Source organism: Salvia hispanica, chromosome 3 (genome assembly GCF_023119035.1).
Source record: "Salvia hispanica cultivar TCC Black 2014 chromosome 3, UniMelb_Shisp_WGS_1.0, whole genome shotgun sequence".
Taxonomy (NCBI): Eukaryota; Viridiplantae; Streptophyta; class Magnoliopsida; order Lamiales; family Lamiaceae; genus Salvia; species Salvia hispanica.
This window is the reverse complement of record NC_062967.1, coordinates 23,916,235-23,933,621: the sequence shown is the minus strand read 5'-3', so window position 1 is coordinate 23,933,621 and position 17,387 is coordinate 23,916,235. Positions and strand designations below refer to the sequence as shown.

The 17,387-nt window shown below is 34.4% G+C and overlaps 2 protein-coding genes across 2 annotated transcripts; one reads left to right on the top strand and one right to left on the bottom strand.

The window, feature by feature from the left end:
* Positions 1 to 742: 742 nt before the first annotated feature.
* LOC125211364 (thiosulfate sulfurtransferase 16, chloroplastic) lies at positions 743 to 2,859 on the bottom strand. Its single transcript, XM_048111109.1, has 7 exons — positions 2,703 to 2,859; positions 2,509 to 2,604; positions 1,805 to 1,915; positions 1,638 to 1,711; positions 1,317 to 1,387; positions 1,192 to 1,245; positions 743 to 939 (listed from the first exon to the last, which is right to left on the bottom strand). Exons 1-7 carry the CDS (start codon positions 2,771 to 2,773, stop codon positions 865 to 867), a joined length of 552 nt encoding a protein of 183 aa, XP_047967066.1. The 5' UTR covers positions 2,774 to 2,859; the 3' UTR covers positions 743 to 864.
* A 13,621-nt stretch (positions 2,860 to 16,480) lies between these two features.
* On the top strand, positions 16,481 to 17,176 carry LOC125209637 (secreted RxLR effector protein 161-like). The gene has a single exon (XM_048109226.1). It carries the CDS (start codon positions 16,481 to 16,483, stop codon positions 17,174 to 17,176), a length of 696 nt encoding a protein of 231 aa, XP_047965183.1.
* The last annotated feature ends 211 nt before the right edge of the window (positions 17,177 to 17,387 follow it).

Below are 17,387 nucleotides of genomic sequence, written 5' to 3'. Positions count from 1 at the left end.
GTTATAATTTATATATATTTGTTGGATAATTTTAAAATTAAATAAAAATATTATACTTATGTATTGAATAAATATGTACATTTAAATTTATTGTATTTTCAATCAATTTTAAGAAAATTCAAATATAAGAAGAAATTTTTAAAAATATAAATTAATCTAAAATTTAGAATAAATATATTAAAATTATATTAAAACTAGAATAATTATAATACTCCATATAAAATTATCTCCCATCTCCAAGGGGAAAGGTAGATAGAGATGTAAAGTCTTATAACTACCATTTGCTTTCTTTTACAGAAAAATTATTCCCCAAGAAGAGATATTTGAGAATGTATCATACATTTATCCATTTTAAAGAAATATCTTTTTATCTCTCCACCAATAAAGAGGTAAAATCTTATAACTATCATATTAGTCTAACGAAAAACCATTCTCCAAAGGGAATGGTATTTAAAAATGTATTAGTATATTTTTATGTCTTGAAATGCATCTTATACTATTTTTTCCTTTAGAAAATAATTTACATTTCTATATATCTTTTCTCTTTGGGTTTGTTACTTTTTGAAATATTTCCCTTTTAACATTGAAATATTTCCTTTTTCAGAAGATAAATAGATGATAATATACCTTCTCTGTATACATTCACTCCTCGAAAATGCTCTAATAATGAGGTTTTATTGCCCAGCCATAACTCTAATTGTGCATCTCATTTCTATCCTATTGTAATACTCATCCCATTTGATTGTATAATTGAGTCATCATTCAACTTGTGCTTAGATGAAATCGAAAGTTTTGTTCTTATGAAACATAATTAATTAGATATAAGTTTACTACATGCACATTGCTCCTATTTCTTTTTAAGGGTCATTCTGTAGATGGAAGTCCATTTTGTACCCAGGCAGCATATCCTCCAGCCATGTCAGTAATCCCACTGAAACCCTGCAAACATATATATTAACCTCATTAATACTACTATACCTGTATTCTACAAGTTAAAAAAAAATCTTCAACAACCACCACCATAAACAGATAAGAGGTGAACTCCATTTATATGTATGAAGAACAAATACATAGACAAAAATGTGAGCAATAATTAATACTACAACATATGTCACACTCTTAATGTAGTTCATCAGGCATGCATTGAAGCTTAGTAAAGTTATCCATCCTCAAAGGCAAGATTGAACTTACAGCAGAAACGAGCTCCGATGCAGCCATTAACGACCTTTTTCCCAGTTGACATCCCTGCAATCCGACGAATTCTTAGCACCCAAAACACCAAAAAACAAGCACATTACTAGTTTTGCACAACTTACAACAATAATCTCATCATCTTTTCTAAAAAGAGCTGATACTTCTTCCAAGAATTTAGGATTCCTTGCCATACCTGTTTCATCATATACAGCTCAACTGTAAGGAATCGAAAACTTCAAAGAAAACACTCAAAAACTGATCTCTGTCTAGATTGAACAAACATATTCTGATTATTTACATATCACAATTTCGACAAACAATCTTCCCTTTTTAAAGTTTAAGCTGTGACAAAAACCAGAGGACTTCCTTTCACACTTTCTCTATTATATGTCAAATTACAATTTTTTTTCTAGTCACTGTGAACGAATATTGCAAGGGCGAACCTGAGCCGCGCCTCAGCATGAAAGGAACATTAACAGCACCGACGACGTGGCCAGCACTAAACTCCTCAGTGGTTCTGCAAAGTGCAAAATTTGCCAATCATCAGATTTGTTCATGTCTGAAAGAGTAATACTACTAGGAAATTTGGCAAATTAAAGAAAATGATCACCTAACATCGAGATAACGATGACCGGCTTGAAGTAGTTCATTTGCCACACGAACAGGGACCGAGGTTGGCACTGCAGGCGACTGCACGTTCCCGCTCTCTGCTACCATCCCTCTGCACAAAAATCAGTAACAACAATGATCATTTGTGACTTTGAGGGTCAAGAATCTTGGCTAAGGATGAGAGCGAAATCAATACGAATAATGCAAGTTCAAAATCAAATTTGTGTGCATCAGCCAAGGCTTGCCTCAACATCCTAGTTTCAGAATTTACTTCAACAACTTCAAATGAGTGAAAATGGAGTAGATCAATAGAGGAAAATTTTGGACAATTTTCCCCTAAACCAAATTAGACTCCACAGATAGGGAAAGTGTAAAATGATTTCTCAAAATGATGACATGCAAGATCTGTACTAGTACCTAGTGAGACATTTGTTAAATTCTCTAAATCATTGTCCCACGTCGGCTTGGTGATGATCCTAGCTTCTCTATATAAGTGTGGATAACCCTCTCCCTTACGAGGCCTTTTAAGGGGTGAGTGAGCCATTTCCAATAACATTAGTGAAATTAAACAAGATTTAATCATATAATCCACTCAAATCACTGGGAAAAATTTATTAGGGTGCAATTTGCAAATGAAATTAAAGAGCATAATGCAATCGAACTCAAAAACCAAGATTTAATTATATGAAAATCAAGAATTATTACCTGAAGCCGGGAACTCGGTGGGTGGTGCTAAAACTACGTCGTATGATCGGCCCAAGCTGATTCTTGATCAACTTTTTAGAGGACACTGATGCACACCTAAAACATATAGAGAAATTTCAAAAATTAAATCATTGCTTGACACATGCAGCAGCAATTTCATAAAAAAAAAAGAGTAAAGTGAACAAGAAAATCACCTAGTATTTACATCCTGTTGAAGATTTAGAGGAAGTAAGGCAGCAGAAAATGAGAGAGAGATGGAGCTCATCGTATTCTTTGAAAAAAACTTTCTTGATTTTTGAAGACGAATTAGTGGTGATATGAATATACAGTGATGTTTGCATTATTATGTATGGGAATTGGGACCTATATATGTGTGAAATTGTGATATTTGTGTATTTCTATGGTTTTTTCTCCACGAGTCTATCTAGATTGGTACCACAAATTATATGTGAATGGCACCCAATTTCCGCCGTTTGATTTATTTTATAAAATTTTACTATAATGAATATTTACTACACTTAGTTTATTTCATTTAGAAAAATAGAATATAGTGTAGTTTATTTTATTTTTAAAATATATATATATATATATATATATATATTATATTTTATAGTTTTACAATCTTATCTTCCTAAACAATCGTGCCAAAAAGAATAAAGCAAGTAAAATAGGACATGACATATTATAATACTCATATACACGCTTGTTTCTATATATATTTATAGGATTATGTTAAAATTACACCACCTCTTAAAATGACACTATACCATCATTCCTAGCTAATCATTTCGATATATGGACTAATAAGTAGCTGTAATGTGGCAATTATAAAAAACGCTCAAAGATAAATTTTCCGGGTCTGCAATATCCAATACTCTAGACTGTAATTTTTGCTCATCTGCAATATCCAATACACTAGACTGCAATCTATATATTGCAGTATAGCGTTTATACTATTATGGAGTAGTGTTTATAATATTACAAGCCACGTGGTATTACAATATCACTTTAAAAGTTATTTTTTATTTTAACGCATCCCTATACTCATTTGAAATTCATACTCCATAATTCAATGTATTTTGTGTTCTGCGTAATTTAGTGAAGACAAATATTTTTTTAATTATTCTCTATTAATTTTTGGCCTCATGAAATGTTTGTATTATTTGGGTCGAAAATATCGGGAATAATGGAAAGGTAGACACGTAATGAAGATGGGTAGACACGTGATTGAAATTGCCCATGTTTGATGTGGATAATTTCTGAGGTGTAGATGATGACATATGTCTGAGGTGGCCACCCCATCCCTCTTTGTGTTTATCTTAATTTATCGTATAGTAATTGTAATTCAATTTTTATTAATCACATTTATTCTTAAGACCCACTAATCATATCCTGTGCGGTCCTTCTCTTCATGTGGTTATTCTCCCCAGAGCATATCTATAATTTTTAATGTACTCCCCTCCAATTCGATGTTAATAAATGTAACTTTCTAACTAAGAAAATTAAGAAAAACATTTAGTATGTGAAATAAAGAGATATTTTTTGCTGAAATGGACAATAACTCTATTAAAGAAATACAACTCTATTAGTATGTTCATAAATTTTAAATTTGTTGGTTGCCATGATATGGAGCAGATATAGATAATTACTTGAAGATTTGTTACTTGCTTGACTTTAATTCCCAAGACGTTAATTCATGTCAATTTGTAGTTCGATAAATCAACACAAAATTTGTTTGTTATTGGGCCTTTTAGATCATCGTGGTCCATGGTTTAAGGCTTTAAGCATTGTGTTGCTTCATTAAAAAAATGTATTTCTTCATAGTTAATAAAATTGATGTACAAGACCTAAATTTATGCAAAATTACGATATTTGGGCTAAAATAACCCCGAAAGGCGAAATACACCTACCTCTAAAATCAAATTAATTCTGCATTAAAAATCTACTATATCAGTTTACCCCGTGCATTTGCTCCTACTATACCAGCAAAAATTTAGTGATCAAGACATACCAAGTGGCAAGGTGCTGTAGTATGTCTCACTAATAATATTTCAACAAATTAATTTATAAAAGTCCAACTAAATACTTTCATCTTTTTACTAAAAATGGACATTATTACAAATTTTGGAAACTGTCCAAAAATTATTAGTACCTATATAATGAATACGTGTATAACACACTTATATATTTTCATATTTTGTGACCAAATTTATTGTCAATAAGAATGCAGACGAGTATTTAATAGTATAACAAAATTAAGGTCATTTACTGTCGCCTTTAAGTATAATACTATAAGGCCATCCACGGCGAGTCTTTTATCCATCTCAGCGAGACAACAATGCAAGCTCCGTCTCGTCGCCATCTCGTCTCCGTCGCGTCCCGCGTCTCGTTCTGACGAGGCGGCTTGCGAGACAGCTCGCCACACGCCTTGGCGACGTGGCAAGCTGTGGTTCGTGCGTGACGCCAACTCGCTGGCTCGGAAGTGGGCGTCGTTTATATCCGTTAAAATTGATTTTTTTTTAAAAAAAATCTAGAAAAAAATTCAAAAATTAAAAAAATATATAAAAAAATTCCAAAAATTATACTAGCTGTTTATAGCCGTTTTATTTTTATTTGTAAATTTTTTTCAATTTTAATTATGTGTTTTTTATATTTTTAGGATTTTAAATTGTAATTTTATTTTATTTAATGAAGTGTGTTTTTTATTAATTGGATTTGTTGAAAATAAAAATAAAAAATAAAATTGAATGAATAGTTAAGAGATAAGATGGTTAAGAGATGGATGTATGTAGGTGATACTCTTAGTTAAGAGATGAAGTGAAAAGTACAGTGGGGTCCATGAATAGTGAAGAGATGAGGGAATTAAGAGATGGATAAGAGATAGCGTTGTGGATGACCTAATTATTCATATATGCAATGGTAAAATAATATAAAAATGAAACTATATAATTATTCCTGATTTCGCATGCATAGTTACTGTAATGCCACTGAACTTTATTTATAATTTAGTTTATATACTAGTGTTTACACCTGTGTTATGCACATGACAAAAGATTTTTAAATAATGAAGATATATTAATTTATAATAAATAGTATAGAGTAAATAAGTATAAAAATATATTTATAGATAAGAACTACTCCATCCGTCCCCGATTAAGAGTCACACTTTGACTGGACACGAGTTTTAAGAAATGTAAAGAAAAGTTGTTGAAAAAGTTAGTGGAATGTGAGACCCATTTTTTATATTGGTTTTATAATAAAATGTGAGTGAATTGAGTTAGTGGAATGTGAGACCTACTTACTATTTATGGTAAAAATGAAGTGTAACTCTTAATTGAAGACGGAACGAAATGGAAAAGTGTGACTCTTAATAGGGGACGGAGGGAGTAATTATAACATAAGTATTTGTAATATTATAAACAACGACAAAAAAATATTTGTACAACCCACTCTCAATGAAACATTTTATATTTTAGTAGATGATTATATATTATTTTAATATTTGATATGAGTGTAGTATAAAATAAAAGAAATAACAAAAGAGGAGATGTGTGGATGAAATAGAATAAGACATACAAATATTGTTATTTGTTTGATAATGATATTAATTTAGTTTCACTTTATATCATTATTTATTGGTGTTTCATAATTATTTGGTTTAGCCATATTTGAATTCAGTATAAACATATTCCAAATTTTTGAGAAGTAAAAAGAATATAAACATTTCATATTTTAGCAGATGATTATATACTATTTTAATATTGGGATATTGACATCTAATATCACGAAACTTTCAAAAAGTTGGGTTTTTCCCACGAACTTTAAAATTGGCAAATAATATCATGAACTTTACCCCGAGTTTGTTTTTTCCCACGAATGAAAAAATTCATGTTATTTTAATAGATTGAAGAATAATTTTGGAGGGTGTGCTTCAAGAAAACTATCTTCAAAGATTGAAAAACTTGAAGCTTTCAAAATTGTTGTCGAGAAATTACGAAAAAAAATCCGTATCATAATATTATTTGTGGAAATTTTTTCATTCGTGGGAAAAAACAAACACGGTGTAAAGTTCGTGATATTATTTGCCAATTTTAAAGTTCGTGGAAAAAACTCAACTTTTTGAAAGTTTCGTGATATTAGATGTCAATATCCCTTTAATATTTGATATGAATGTAGTCAAATAAAACCAAACTATTTGAACGAATAAATAATAGTAATACTTAGTAGTCAAATAAAACCAAACTTTTAAGACATAATAATATTATAGTCATGGCACCCAAATTTAAAACTCAAATTATTCAATTAAAAAATAATTTAACTTAATAAAATATATATTATACAAACTACAATAATTTAGAAGTCTAAATTAGAACCATTTAAAGTATAATAATAATAATAGAGTTCAACATCCAAATTAAAATGCTATTTAAATAAATAAAAACATTAATTATAAAATCTATACTACTGCTACACTATTACAGCTGAAATTATATCATACACTAAAAGCCCAAATTAGAGCTCAATTAGTATACAACAGATGAAACCCAAAACTAATGATGCACCACTCTCACTCTCTCTCACCGTCTCTCTCCATTAACCGCCGCCGCCTCACATACCTCGCCGGTGAGCAGCGCCAACTGCTTCCTTCATTCCCTCATTTCCTTCTCTATCTCTCCCTCTAATCGGTGGAACCCGCTAAACACCAACTTGCCGCCGCCGCCGGGCAACTCCTCTTGTCCGTCGGCCCACTGAACAACAATCTCCATGTCGCCGCAGTAGTACCTCCAGTTTGTGCCCCTTCAACACACAGCCGAACCTCAGCCGCCGCCGGGCTCACCTCACCCGCCAACTCCCTCATCTCCCGACTCCGACACTCTTCTCTTTTCCTCTCCTTTTTCTTATTCTCCAACGAGAAAGATCAGATCTTTGAATGAATCTGCTGCTGCCGCCGCCGTACTTCTCTCTCTCCTTCCTCTTCTTTCTCATCTTCTCAACTTTCCTCCCATCTCTCTCGTTCCGGATCCCTCCTATCCTCTCGGCCAGCCGCCGCCTTTCTGCCACCGCCCCGTCTCCCTCAGCCTACCACCCTCTCGTCGGAGCTGTCGCCGGATTCCAAGCACCACGCTATGCTGCAATCAAAATTCAGAAAATCAGTCCACAAAAATGCAGATTCAATTAATGTTGTCAATATAAATGTCTTAAACTTCTTGTAGAAGTCAATTTTTCTGCATTTCATTGGACCAATTTTTATCCAATAATATTTGTCTTTAAATTGCCCAATAGATAGTTTTCCCGTCCAAAAGTATGCCACATGGGCTTCCAAAAATTTGTCGTTTTATATATTAATAGATTTTTTATTTTTCGCTCAGTTAATGTAATGATAACTTAAATTTGTTGTTTACTTTATTTCTTGTTTTATATATATGCAAATTACAAATGATTACTATACCCTTAAACTAAATCATAAACAAAATTTGTTATATTAAACGTTGTAATTATGATTGATTATATAGTTACATTTTTATACTTATTTTACCATTGATAAAGACTATATGAATAATTATAGTATTAAATATATAAGTAGCTAATAATAAGAAAATGACATAAAAGTTAATTTTATCATATTAAATTATCATTAACGTACCATAAAAAACTCTAAAAATCAAAATATAATAAGATAATTACTACATACTCCTTATTTTGTTTATTAAAGTATTCTTAGAATTAGAAATATAAAAGGACGAATTTTTTTTTACTAGTTCATAGTGGAAGTATTTTGGTCAAATATATATGCATTCATTATATTAAATAAAAGTACTCTAATTTTTTAATAATTTCTAAATTTTATAATAATGTCCATTTTTAAAAAAATAATGAAAGTATTTATTGGGACTTCTATAAATCCATTGGTCAAAGTATTATTAGTGGGACATACAAAGTCATCTTGCCACTTGGTATGCCTGACCACTAAATTTTTGCTCCCTATTATACATATAGGGAAATGAAATTTTCGTTTTGTTTGCAAATTTTATCAGGATAACATTTTTGAACCGTAATATTTTAAAATAACAATTGAAGTCTATAAACTTCAATTTATTATCAAATGAGTTAGTTATCCACTGTTTTTCGGTGATTTTAACGGTTAGTTTTTCACTATTGTTTGGTGATTTTAACGGTTTTTTACGGTTCCGAACTGCCGGTTTTCGGCGGTTTTTACGGTTCCGTTTCACTAATTTTCGGCGATTTGAACCAAAACCGAACCACAGTTCTAAAATCAACGTTTTCGGTTCGAGTAATTTCTCACGGTTCCGGTTCGGAACCGTAACCATCGGTTACGATTTCACGGTTAACCACCGGAACCGTAAACATTGGGCACTTCTAAATGTTGCTACTGTTCTAGTTTGAACATTTGTGTTTTATTTTCAATTTTGAATTCGTTCTGTGTGATTTGAGTCGAATCGATCCGGTTTGTAGGCACCATCTTTGTGTGTGTTGTTTTTTCAATTTTGAAGTGGTTCTTTCTGATTTGAATCGATTTTTAATATCTCAATGGTTAATGCAACTACTGTTCTAGTCTACTTCATATTCATGTCTTGAATATGTGTTTTTTTTCAATTTTGAATTCGTTCTGTCTAATTTGAGTTGAATCGATTATGTTCTTGTGTAGATTATTTTATATAAATTGAATAATTGTAGGCACTTGACCTTGAAGCCGAGATTCACTTTCAAAGAATGATACTTGATCTTCAAGCCAAGATTCATTTTCAGAAAATGATGGCAAAGTGCCCTTTTCCACGTATTAATTCATTTGTAGAACTTTTGCAATTCATGGAGAGAATGAAATACAATGACGTGGCTATTTACAGCATAAGGGAAATGCTTCATTTCCAAGCACCTCAAATCCGTTCATTTTAGAGGTCGGAATGAAGTGCTTTTGCTATATTGGATAGCCACTTTTAGCTCTAGGATTAGTTGGAGCTTTCCACAAGCTTGATTGTTAATCTTACTGTGGACTTATTATATTGATGTGGACTTATTATATTGATTAAACCTCTGGTGTAATTGAAAAGGTCCTCGTATACTGATTATATTGTGCCGACAATGTTTAGATTGGCAAAAGCGTTCTGTGGGCGACGGTGATCCAATTTTATTAAATTGGGGATTCCCAAACTTTTTTTTTTGTCACTAAAATTGGAGTAACTCTCATCCAAATTCGCCAAGTCAGATACACTGTTACGAATTAAACAGAAATCCAGATCAGATATTAAACTTGGGGTAACTCTCATACGAATTCGCCAAAACAGATACAGTGTTACAAACTAATAAGACATCCAGATCAAGCATGCAAAAGAGCGAGGTGATCGCGATTCGCAACTAAGACAAAACGGCTTCCAACAACCATACACAAGCAGCGCCGTAACAAATCACCATCTCGAGTGGAGAGAAAGTACCAATTACCGCATCAAAAACCTTAAGCTGCCCATTACGCCCAAGAGAAACACAAATAGATTCAGAGAGACAGACACGTCCACCGAGTGGCAGATGGTCCTTCAAATCCAAGAAATCCAGCTCCCCATTATGAGATAGCCGATAGAGTGTAGCTACACCGGGCTTAACCGTTACCAACACGGAATGGTGACTACCACCAACACATTCAAGGTTGGGGATTCCCAAACTTGATGATGAAGAAGAACACGAAGTTCAACTAGAGGGTGAAGGCATATTTTTGGCTACATTCCTTTCATATTTGCTTGGATCAGCATTGTGCCGGTATATACTGGTATATTCAGTATACCACGGTATAGGAAATCTAATACCGTTATCCGAATCTTCCGGTACGATATCATACCTACCGAAAACTACGGTATACCGAAAAATCAGTATTTTTTCGATACGGTAAGTCCGATATTTCGGTATAATTCACCACCCCTAAACTATACCACCAGATTAAGGGGATTAATAGCTACTCCCTCCATCCGCCATTAGGTGTCCCATTTTTTAGTGGCACAGGTTTTAAGAAATGTTAAAAAAAAGTGGATGGAAAAGAGTTAGTGGAATAGGGGTTCCACTTGTATATATTAGTTTTAAATAAAATGTGAGTAGAATGAGTTAGTGGAAGATGTGACCATATTACCATTTATGGTAAAAGTAAACCGAGACTCCTATTCGTTGACGGACGAAAATGGAAAAATGGGACTCCTATTCGCGGACGGAGGGAGTACATGATATAAAATTAGTTTGGTGGTTGATGGGTTTTATAGTTACATGATTTAAATTTTTCAGTTGTGGTCTATGATACTTTTACAGTAAAAAGAAAGGTGATTTATTTTGGGTACTAAGGGCAGAGATTGTGTTTTTTGAAAGGAAATGAGCTAGAATTAGATTAATATGGATTAATTAATTATAGTTGGGCTATAATTATATTAGTTCATAAGCCCAACAATCATGAAACCCTAGTGACTCTTCATCTATATAATGGTTATTTATTCTCCATTGTGGGACATGAGAAATAGCGTAACATTAGAGAGAAAATACGTAAAGCTTTGTAGAGAGAATTCCTAGCATTCTTCTACGGAGCAATTGTACCGGGATAGTTCCTGCATCGGATTGGATTGCACGTGGACCTCGATAGTAGTGGATTCAACTTGCAGGATTCAATCGCAGAAGAAAACAACACAACAAGTAAGATTTAGTTCCGTTGTGTTTTACATGCTCAACTTGCAATATAATTATGAATCTAGATCTGTTATTCTTGTATGCAATTTCCGCTGCGCTCATTAGATGAATACAAGAAAACCCAACAGTGGTATCAGAGCCCAGGGCTCGATTCTTAATTAATTTTGTAATCTAATTAATCGTGGAATAATTTTAGAAATCCGAATTATGTGATTGGTCTGTTTTGAAATTTGATTTCAAAACTTTAAGAAACTGGTTCCGAAATTGTTTGGAAATTGAAATTAGATTTCAATTCCTTCAAAAGTATTTTGTGAAAATTACCGAAAATTGCAAACTGATTTTGGAGTTTGATTTCAAATTTTTCGAATTTTTTGGAAAAGAAAGTCTAAATAGATATCAATGTTAAATCCTTTCAAACCATGATTTGTCAATGTTTTTCAAAATCATAAATTTGTTGGGAGTTTTAGATACCGAAATCTCTTCTCAGTGTTCTCGAAAATTTATGTTTAAAAATCCAAAATTCAAACTTCATCTTCCTGACTTCCTCTACACGTCTTATCTGCGCTCAATGGCTGGGCGTTGGGTTATTCTCATTAGCTGCGCAAATGCGCCGACACCGATTTTGCTTGGCATAACACCGTGACGGCGTGAGTAGCATCCCGGAGATGTTACTGGGAGACATGGGAGTGAAAAACCCTCTGGCACGCTGCTGCTAGGCAGTAACACGATGGTGAGACAGTGTAGGGATGCTCTACGTTACTGGGTAACGTGTGGAAGAAGATAACGAAAGTGGCTTGGCCACGATTTCAATTTTCTAATAACCTAATTTTAAATATTGTGCCTATTTCGATGGGCTGTAAGTTTTAATATTTTATTAGTTTAGAACTAATAGTAATAAAATCCCAATTACATAAATGAGCTTATTAATTTGATTAGTAAGTCGTACTGCGTTTATCACCTTGGTAATGATAACAGTACATAAGCATTTAATATTAGTTTTGAATTAATACTAAATATATATTATATTAATTTAGAATCAGTATAATTTATTAAATCCACATTTAATTAGAGAATAAAATTTGATTTTATTTATTGAGCATTATTTGATATCCTATGTGATAAGCATGCTATTTGATTTATGCTTATTTATTTTAACTATAGTAGTTAGAGACCGTTTTATTGTCTGGGTAGGCGGCGCCCAGTATGTGTAGTCCGTGTTATACTATGTCTGGGTAGGCGGCGCCCAGTATTTGTAGTCCGTGTTATACTATGTCTGGGTAGGCGGCGCCCAGTAATTGTTTGAAATTTAATATTGGATATTATATTCACATAACTAGTATCACACTTATCCCCATAAAATATAAGTCTTGTTTTTGAAACAAATGCATCGTCCATCATAATTGTTTGATGTTCCTAGCCTTTTCGACCACGAGTTTTACGCCAAAGCGTTTACTCTAAATCCACAAGGTCTAGGCTCATTCATAGATGCATAGTTGGCATCGTGTGATGGGGTTGACTTGCTTAAATTGTTTAGTAAAGCCAAAGCGACCTAAATAGTTTATGGATGCATATTAATTGGATTAATAAACCAAGAATTGCAAAATAGTTGTTGCAATTGGCTTAGAGGCCTACCTTGTAATATTATTGTAGTGATCAGCCAAAGCAGGGGCTGCGATGATATGGACTTGGATCTTGGACCACTAAAATTTATATTTGATATAAATTCGTATTTTATGTTTGGGGGACATAATATATGTTAAATTAGTGGGAGCTAATCAATACAATAAACCCTTGTTTGATTAGAGATACGAATGTGATCTTTATATGCTTTTCTAATTTACTTTTCATTGTATTTTTCTGTTCAGATAAAATGTCAAACTTGACTTACAAGTGTTTGATGGAAACACACAAGTTGACTGGGTCAAATTTCACGGATTGGCTCCGTTGTTTGCGCTTGGTGCTAAGGCATGACAAAATTGATTATGTCTTGGACAAACCAATTGGTGTCGTTCCCAGTAAGGAATCTTCTGAGTTTGCTACGTTTGACGCAGCTGCTCATGAGAAACATGTTGAAAATGCAAATGATGCTCAGTGCATCATGTTGTCATCCATGAGTTTGGAACTTCAAAGACAACATGAGCACATGCTTCCATATGAGATGGTTAAACACTTGGAGAGTTTGTATGCTTCACAAGCTCAAACTATGGAGTATGAGATACTTCGCGATCTCTTCAAGTGCAAGCTTCATGATGGAGGCAAGGTTTCTGAGCATGTGCTGAAAATGATTGGTTTGATTGAGAGGTTAGCATCGATTGGAACGGTGCTTCCCGCAAATGTCTCAACAAATCTAATTCTTCAGTCTCTTCCTAGTAGTTTTGAGAATTTCATTGTGAATTTCAACATGAACAACACGAAGGTTGGGCTGCCAGAGTTGCACAACATGCTTAAGACTTATGAGTCTTCCACTACTAAGGTAAAATCTGTGCTCATGGTGAGCTCTTCTGCGAAGTCTTCCAAAGGGAAGAATAAGCAGCAACAGAAGAAGAAAGCATCTAAGGATGTTGTTCTAAAGCCTAAGAGTGGAGGGGCTAAGAAGAAGTCGAAGTTATCAAAGGATGAGTGTCTTTTCTGTCATGAAAAGGGACACTGGAAGAGAGACTGCCCAAAATTCAAGGCACAAGGTGCAGAAAGTGGGAGCTCAGGTATGTTTGTCATTGAGATAAATATGTCTATGAATAAATCACAATCTTGGGTATTAGATACAGCTTGTGGCTCACACATTTGTAATAATGTGCAGGGTCTAAGTGACTGCAGGAAAGTGAGGCCTGGGGAAGTTGATTTGCGTGTTGGGAATGGAGCAAGAGTTGCTGCCGAATGCGTGGGGACTTACAGATTGGATCTTCCCTCAGGACATAGACTAGAATTGTTCAATTGTTATTTCGTTCCAGTTATTTCTAAGAATATTATTTCCATTCCGATGTTAGACATTGAAGGTTTTTCCTTCCATTTTGCAAACAGCAGATGCTCGTTTTCTTTTAATGGATTGTTTTATGGAAATGCCGCTCTTGAAAATGGATTATATATGCTTGAATACAAACGAAATATTCTCAATGTGCAAAACAAAAGACCTAAGCTATGTAATACGAATAATGCAACTTATCTATGGCATTGCAGACTTGGTCATATTAATGAGAAAAGAATAGCAAGATTGAGAAAGTTAGACTATCTCACTTCATTTGATTTAGAATCATATGGAGCTTGTGAATTTTGTCTCAAAGGAAAAATGACAAGTAAACCATTTTCTGGGAAAGGGGTGCGTGCTAAGGATTTGCTAGAGTTAATTCACACAGATGTGTGTGGACCGTTTCCAACTCAAGCAAGAGGTGGTTATTCGTACTTCATAACTTTTACTGATGATTTATCAAGGTATGGATATGTGTATCTTATGAAACATAAATCCGAGGCCTTCGAGAAATTTAAAGAGTTTAAGTGTGAAGTTGAGAAACAACTTGGGAAAAGTATCAAGACTCTTCGATCAGATCGAGGAGGGGAATACTTGAGCCGAGAATTTCTTGATTACTTGAAGTCACATGGAATCCAGTCAGACTGGACACCTCCTGGTACACCTCAAATGAATGGAGTATCTGAAAGGAGAAATCGAACATTATTAGATATGGTTCGATCCATGATGAGCTTCGCCAGTCTCCCTTTATTCCTATGGGGCCATGCCTTACTAACGGCTATTTACATTCTAAATAGGGTTCCTTCTAAATCAGTCGAGAAAACACCATATGAGTTATGGTGTGGCAAGAAAGCAAGTCTTAACCATATTCGGACCTGGGGTTGTCCAGCTTTTGTTAAGAAAATGATGACTGATAAATTGGAAACTAAAAGTGAGAAATGTTATTTTGTGGGATATCCTAAAGAAACTAAAGGATATGAATTCTACTGCCCTGGAGATCACAAGGTGATAATCTCTAGGAATGTGACGTTTCTTGAAGACAGTTACGTCTCCAAGGAACAAGGTCAAAATATAGTAGATCTTGAAGAAATTCAAGAACCACAAGATAACATTGAGGATGAGGGATTATCCACTGGATTGGACAATAACTCAGTGGGAGTTTTTGATGATCTATTGGGAGGGGAAATTACTCTTAGAGAGGACCTTAGAGAGACTCTCGAAGGACCACCTCAAGACAATGAGATGCATCAAAGACAAGATAATGCAATAGTTGCATCACCTCCACCTCAAGAAGATCATAGTGATATTCCTGAACCTTCTCACATACAGAATGAACAGCCTGATCCAGAGCAAAACCAACTCAATAGGCCTAGAAGGACTCGTCGTCCACCTGAGAGACTGAATCTAATGGTTGAGAACCAAGATGATGAAGTTGATTTAGATGACGATGAGCCTAAGACCTATGCCGAGGCGGTGTCAGACACCGATCGAGAGAAGTGGCTAGAAGCCTTGATATCTGAAATGGACTCGATGTACTTCAACTTAGTCTGGGAACTAGTTGACTTGCCAGATGGGGTTTACCCTATAGGCTGCAAATGGATCTTCAAAAAGAAGAGAGATGCAGATGGCAAAGTACAAACCTACAAGGCTAGGTTAGTGGCAAAGGGTTATAGTCAGCGCGAAGGCATTGACTATGATGAAACCTTTTCGCCAGTTGCTAAGATCAAGTCCATTAGGATATTACTTGCAATTGCTGCATACTACAATTTTGATATTTGGCAAATGGATGTCAAAACCGCATTTCTCAATGGAGAATTAGAAGGCGATGTCTATATGACACAACCTGAAGGTTTTGTATCGAAAGAAAGGCCGAATGCAGTGTGCAAGCTAAAGAAGTCCATTTATGGACTTAAGCAAGCTTCGAGGAGTTGGAATATTTGTTTTGACAGAACAATCAAATCGTTTGGTTTTGTCAGAAGCAAAGAGGATCCATGTGTTTATAGTAAACGCGAAAATGGAAACGTCGTATACCTTATCATATATGTTGATGACATCTTGATTATGGGAAGCGATCGTTCCATGATGCAATCCGTGAAAGAGTGGTTGTCTAGATCCTTTATGATGAAGGATCTGGGTGATGCTTCCTATATCCTTGGAATTAAGATCTATCGAGATAGACCAAATAGGATGTTGGGATTATCACAATCCACATACATAGACAAGTTGTTAAGGCGCTTCTCAATGGAGAATTCTAAGAAAGGTTTTCTTCCTATGGGACATGGCATTGTGTTGTCAAAGAAGGATTGTCCTTCTAATGACAAAGAAAGAGACAACATGAAAAGGATCCCATATGCTTCGGCTATAGGATCTATTATGTATGCCATGATATCTACTAGGCCAGATGTGGCCTATGCGCTTAGCATGACAGGCAGATTTCAGCAAAATCCCGGTGAGGAACATTGGAAAACTGTTAAGACTATTCTTAAGTACCTTAGAAGGACTAAAGAATATTTCTTAGTCTATGGTGGACAACCAGAGTTATCAGTTACTGGGTATACTGATGCTAGTTTCCAAACAGACCATGACGACTATAAGTCTCAGTCTGGATATGTTTTTATCCTCAATGGTGGAGCAGTGAGTTGGAATAGTTCCAAACAAGGTACAACTGCCGATTCCACCACCGAAGCCGAGTATATTGCTGCATCTGAAGCTGCCAAAGAAGCTGTTGCTTTGTTAGAGTTCGTTAAGGAACTGGGTGTTGTTCCGAGTGCCAGTAGTGCAATACCTTTGTACTGTGACAACACTGGTGCTGTTGCGCAAGCAAAAGAACCCAGAGCTACGAACAGGAACAAGCATGTTCCTAGAAGATATCATCTGATCAGAGAAATAATTGAAAGAGGCGACATAAAATTAGAAAGAGTACCCACTGATGATAATTTAGCTGATCCTTTCACTAAACCGTTATGTATAGCAAAACACAACAAGCACTTTGAGAGCTTAGGTGTTAAGCATGTTGGTAGATGGCTTTGAATCAGTGGGAGTTAAAGTTTTATATGTCTTAGAAACATTTTGTGTTGAGACAATATTACTTGATCACATTCTATGAAAATTTAATTTTCTATGGGTTTTGTGCACTTATTGGAATAATTGTTTTAAATGTTTGTCTTTATTCTAAATATTTGTTCCCTTGAATTATGACTGTCGTTAATGGTGTGAGACATTAAAGATATAGTATAATTCT

Bases quoted from the DNA above. Each gene is read 5' to 3' on its own strand.
- LOC125211364 (XM_048111109.1), bottom strand. From the start codon at position 2,773: ATGAGCTCCATCTCTCTCTCATTTTCTGCTGCCTTACTTCCTCTAAAT. The intron at 2,605-2,702 runs GTGATTTTCTTG...TATATGTTTTAG, and splicing joins CAACAGGATGTAAATACTAG to GTGTGCATCAGTGTCCTCTA. The intron at 1,916-2,508 runs GTAATAATTCTT...ATTTTTGTGCAG, and splicing joins CACCGAGTTCCCGGCTTCAG to AGGGATGGTAGCAGAGAGCG.
- LOC125209637 (XM_048109226.1), top strand. From the start codon at position 16,481: ATGAAAAGGATCCCATATGCTTCGGCTATAGGATCTATTATGTATGCC.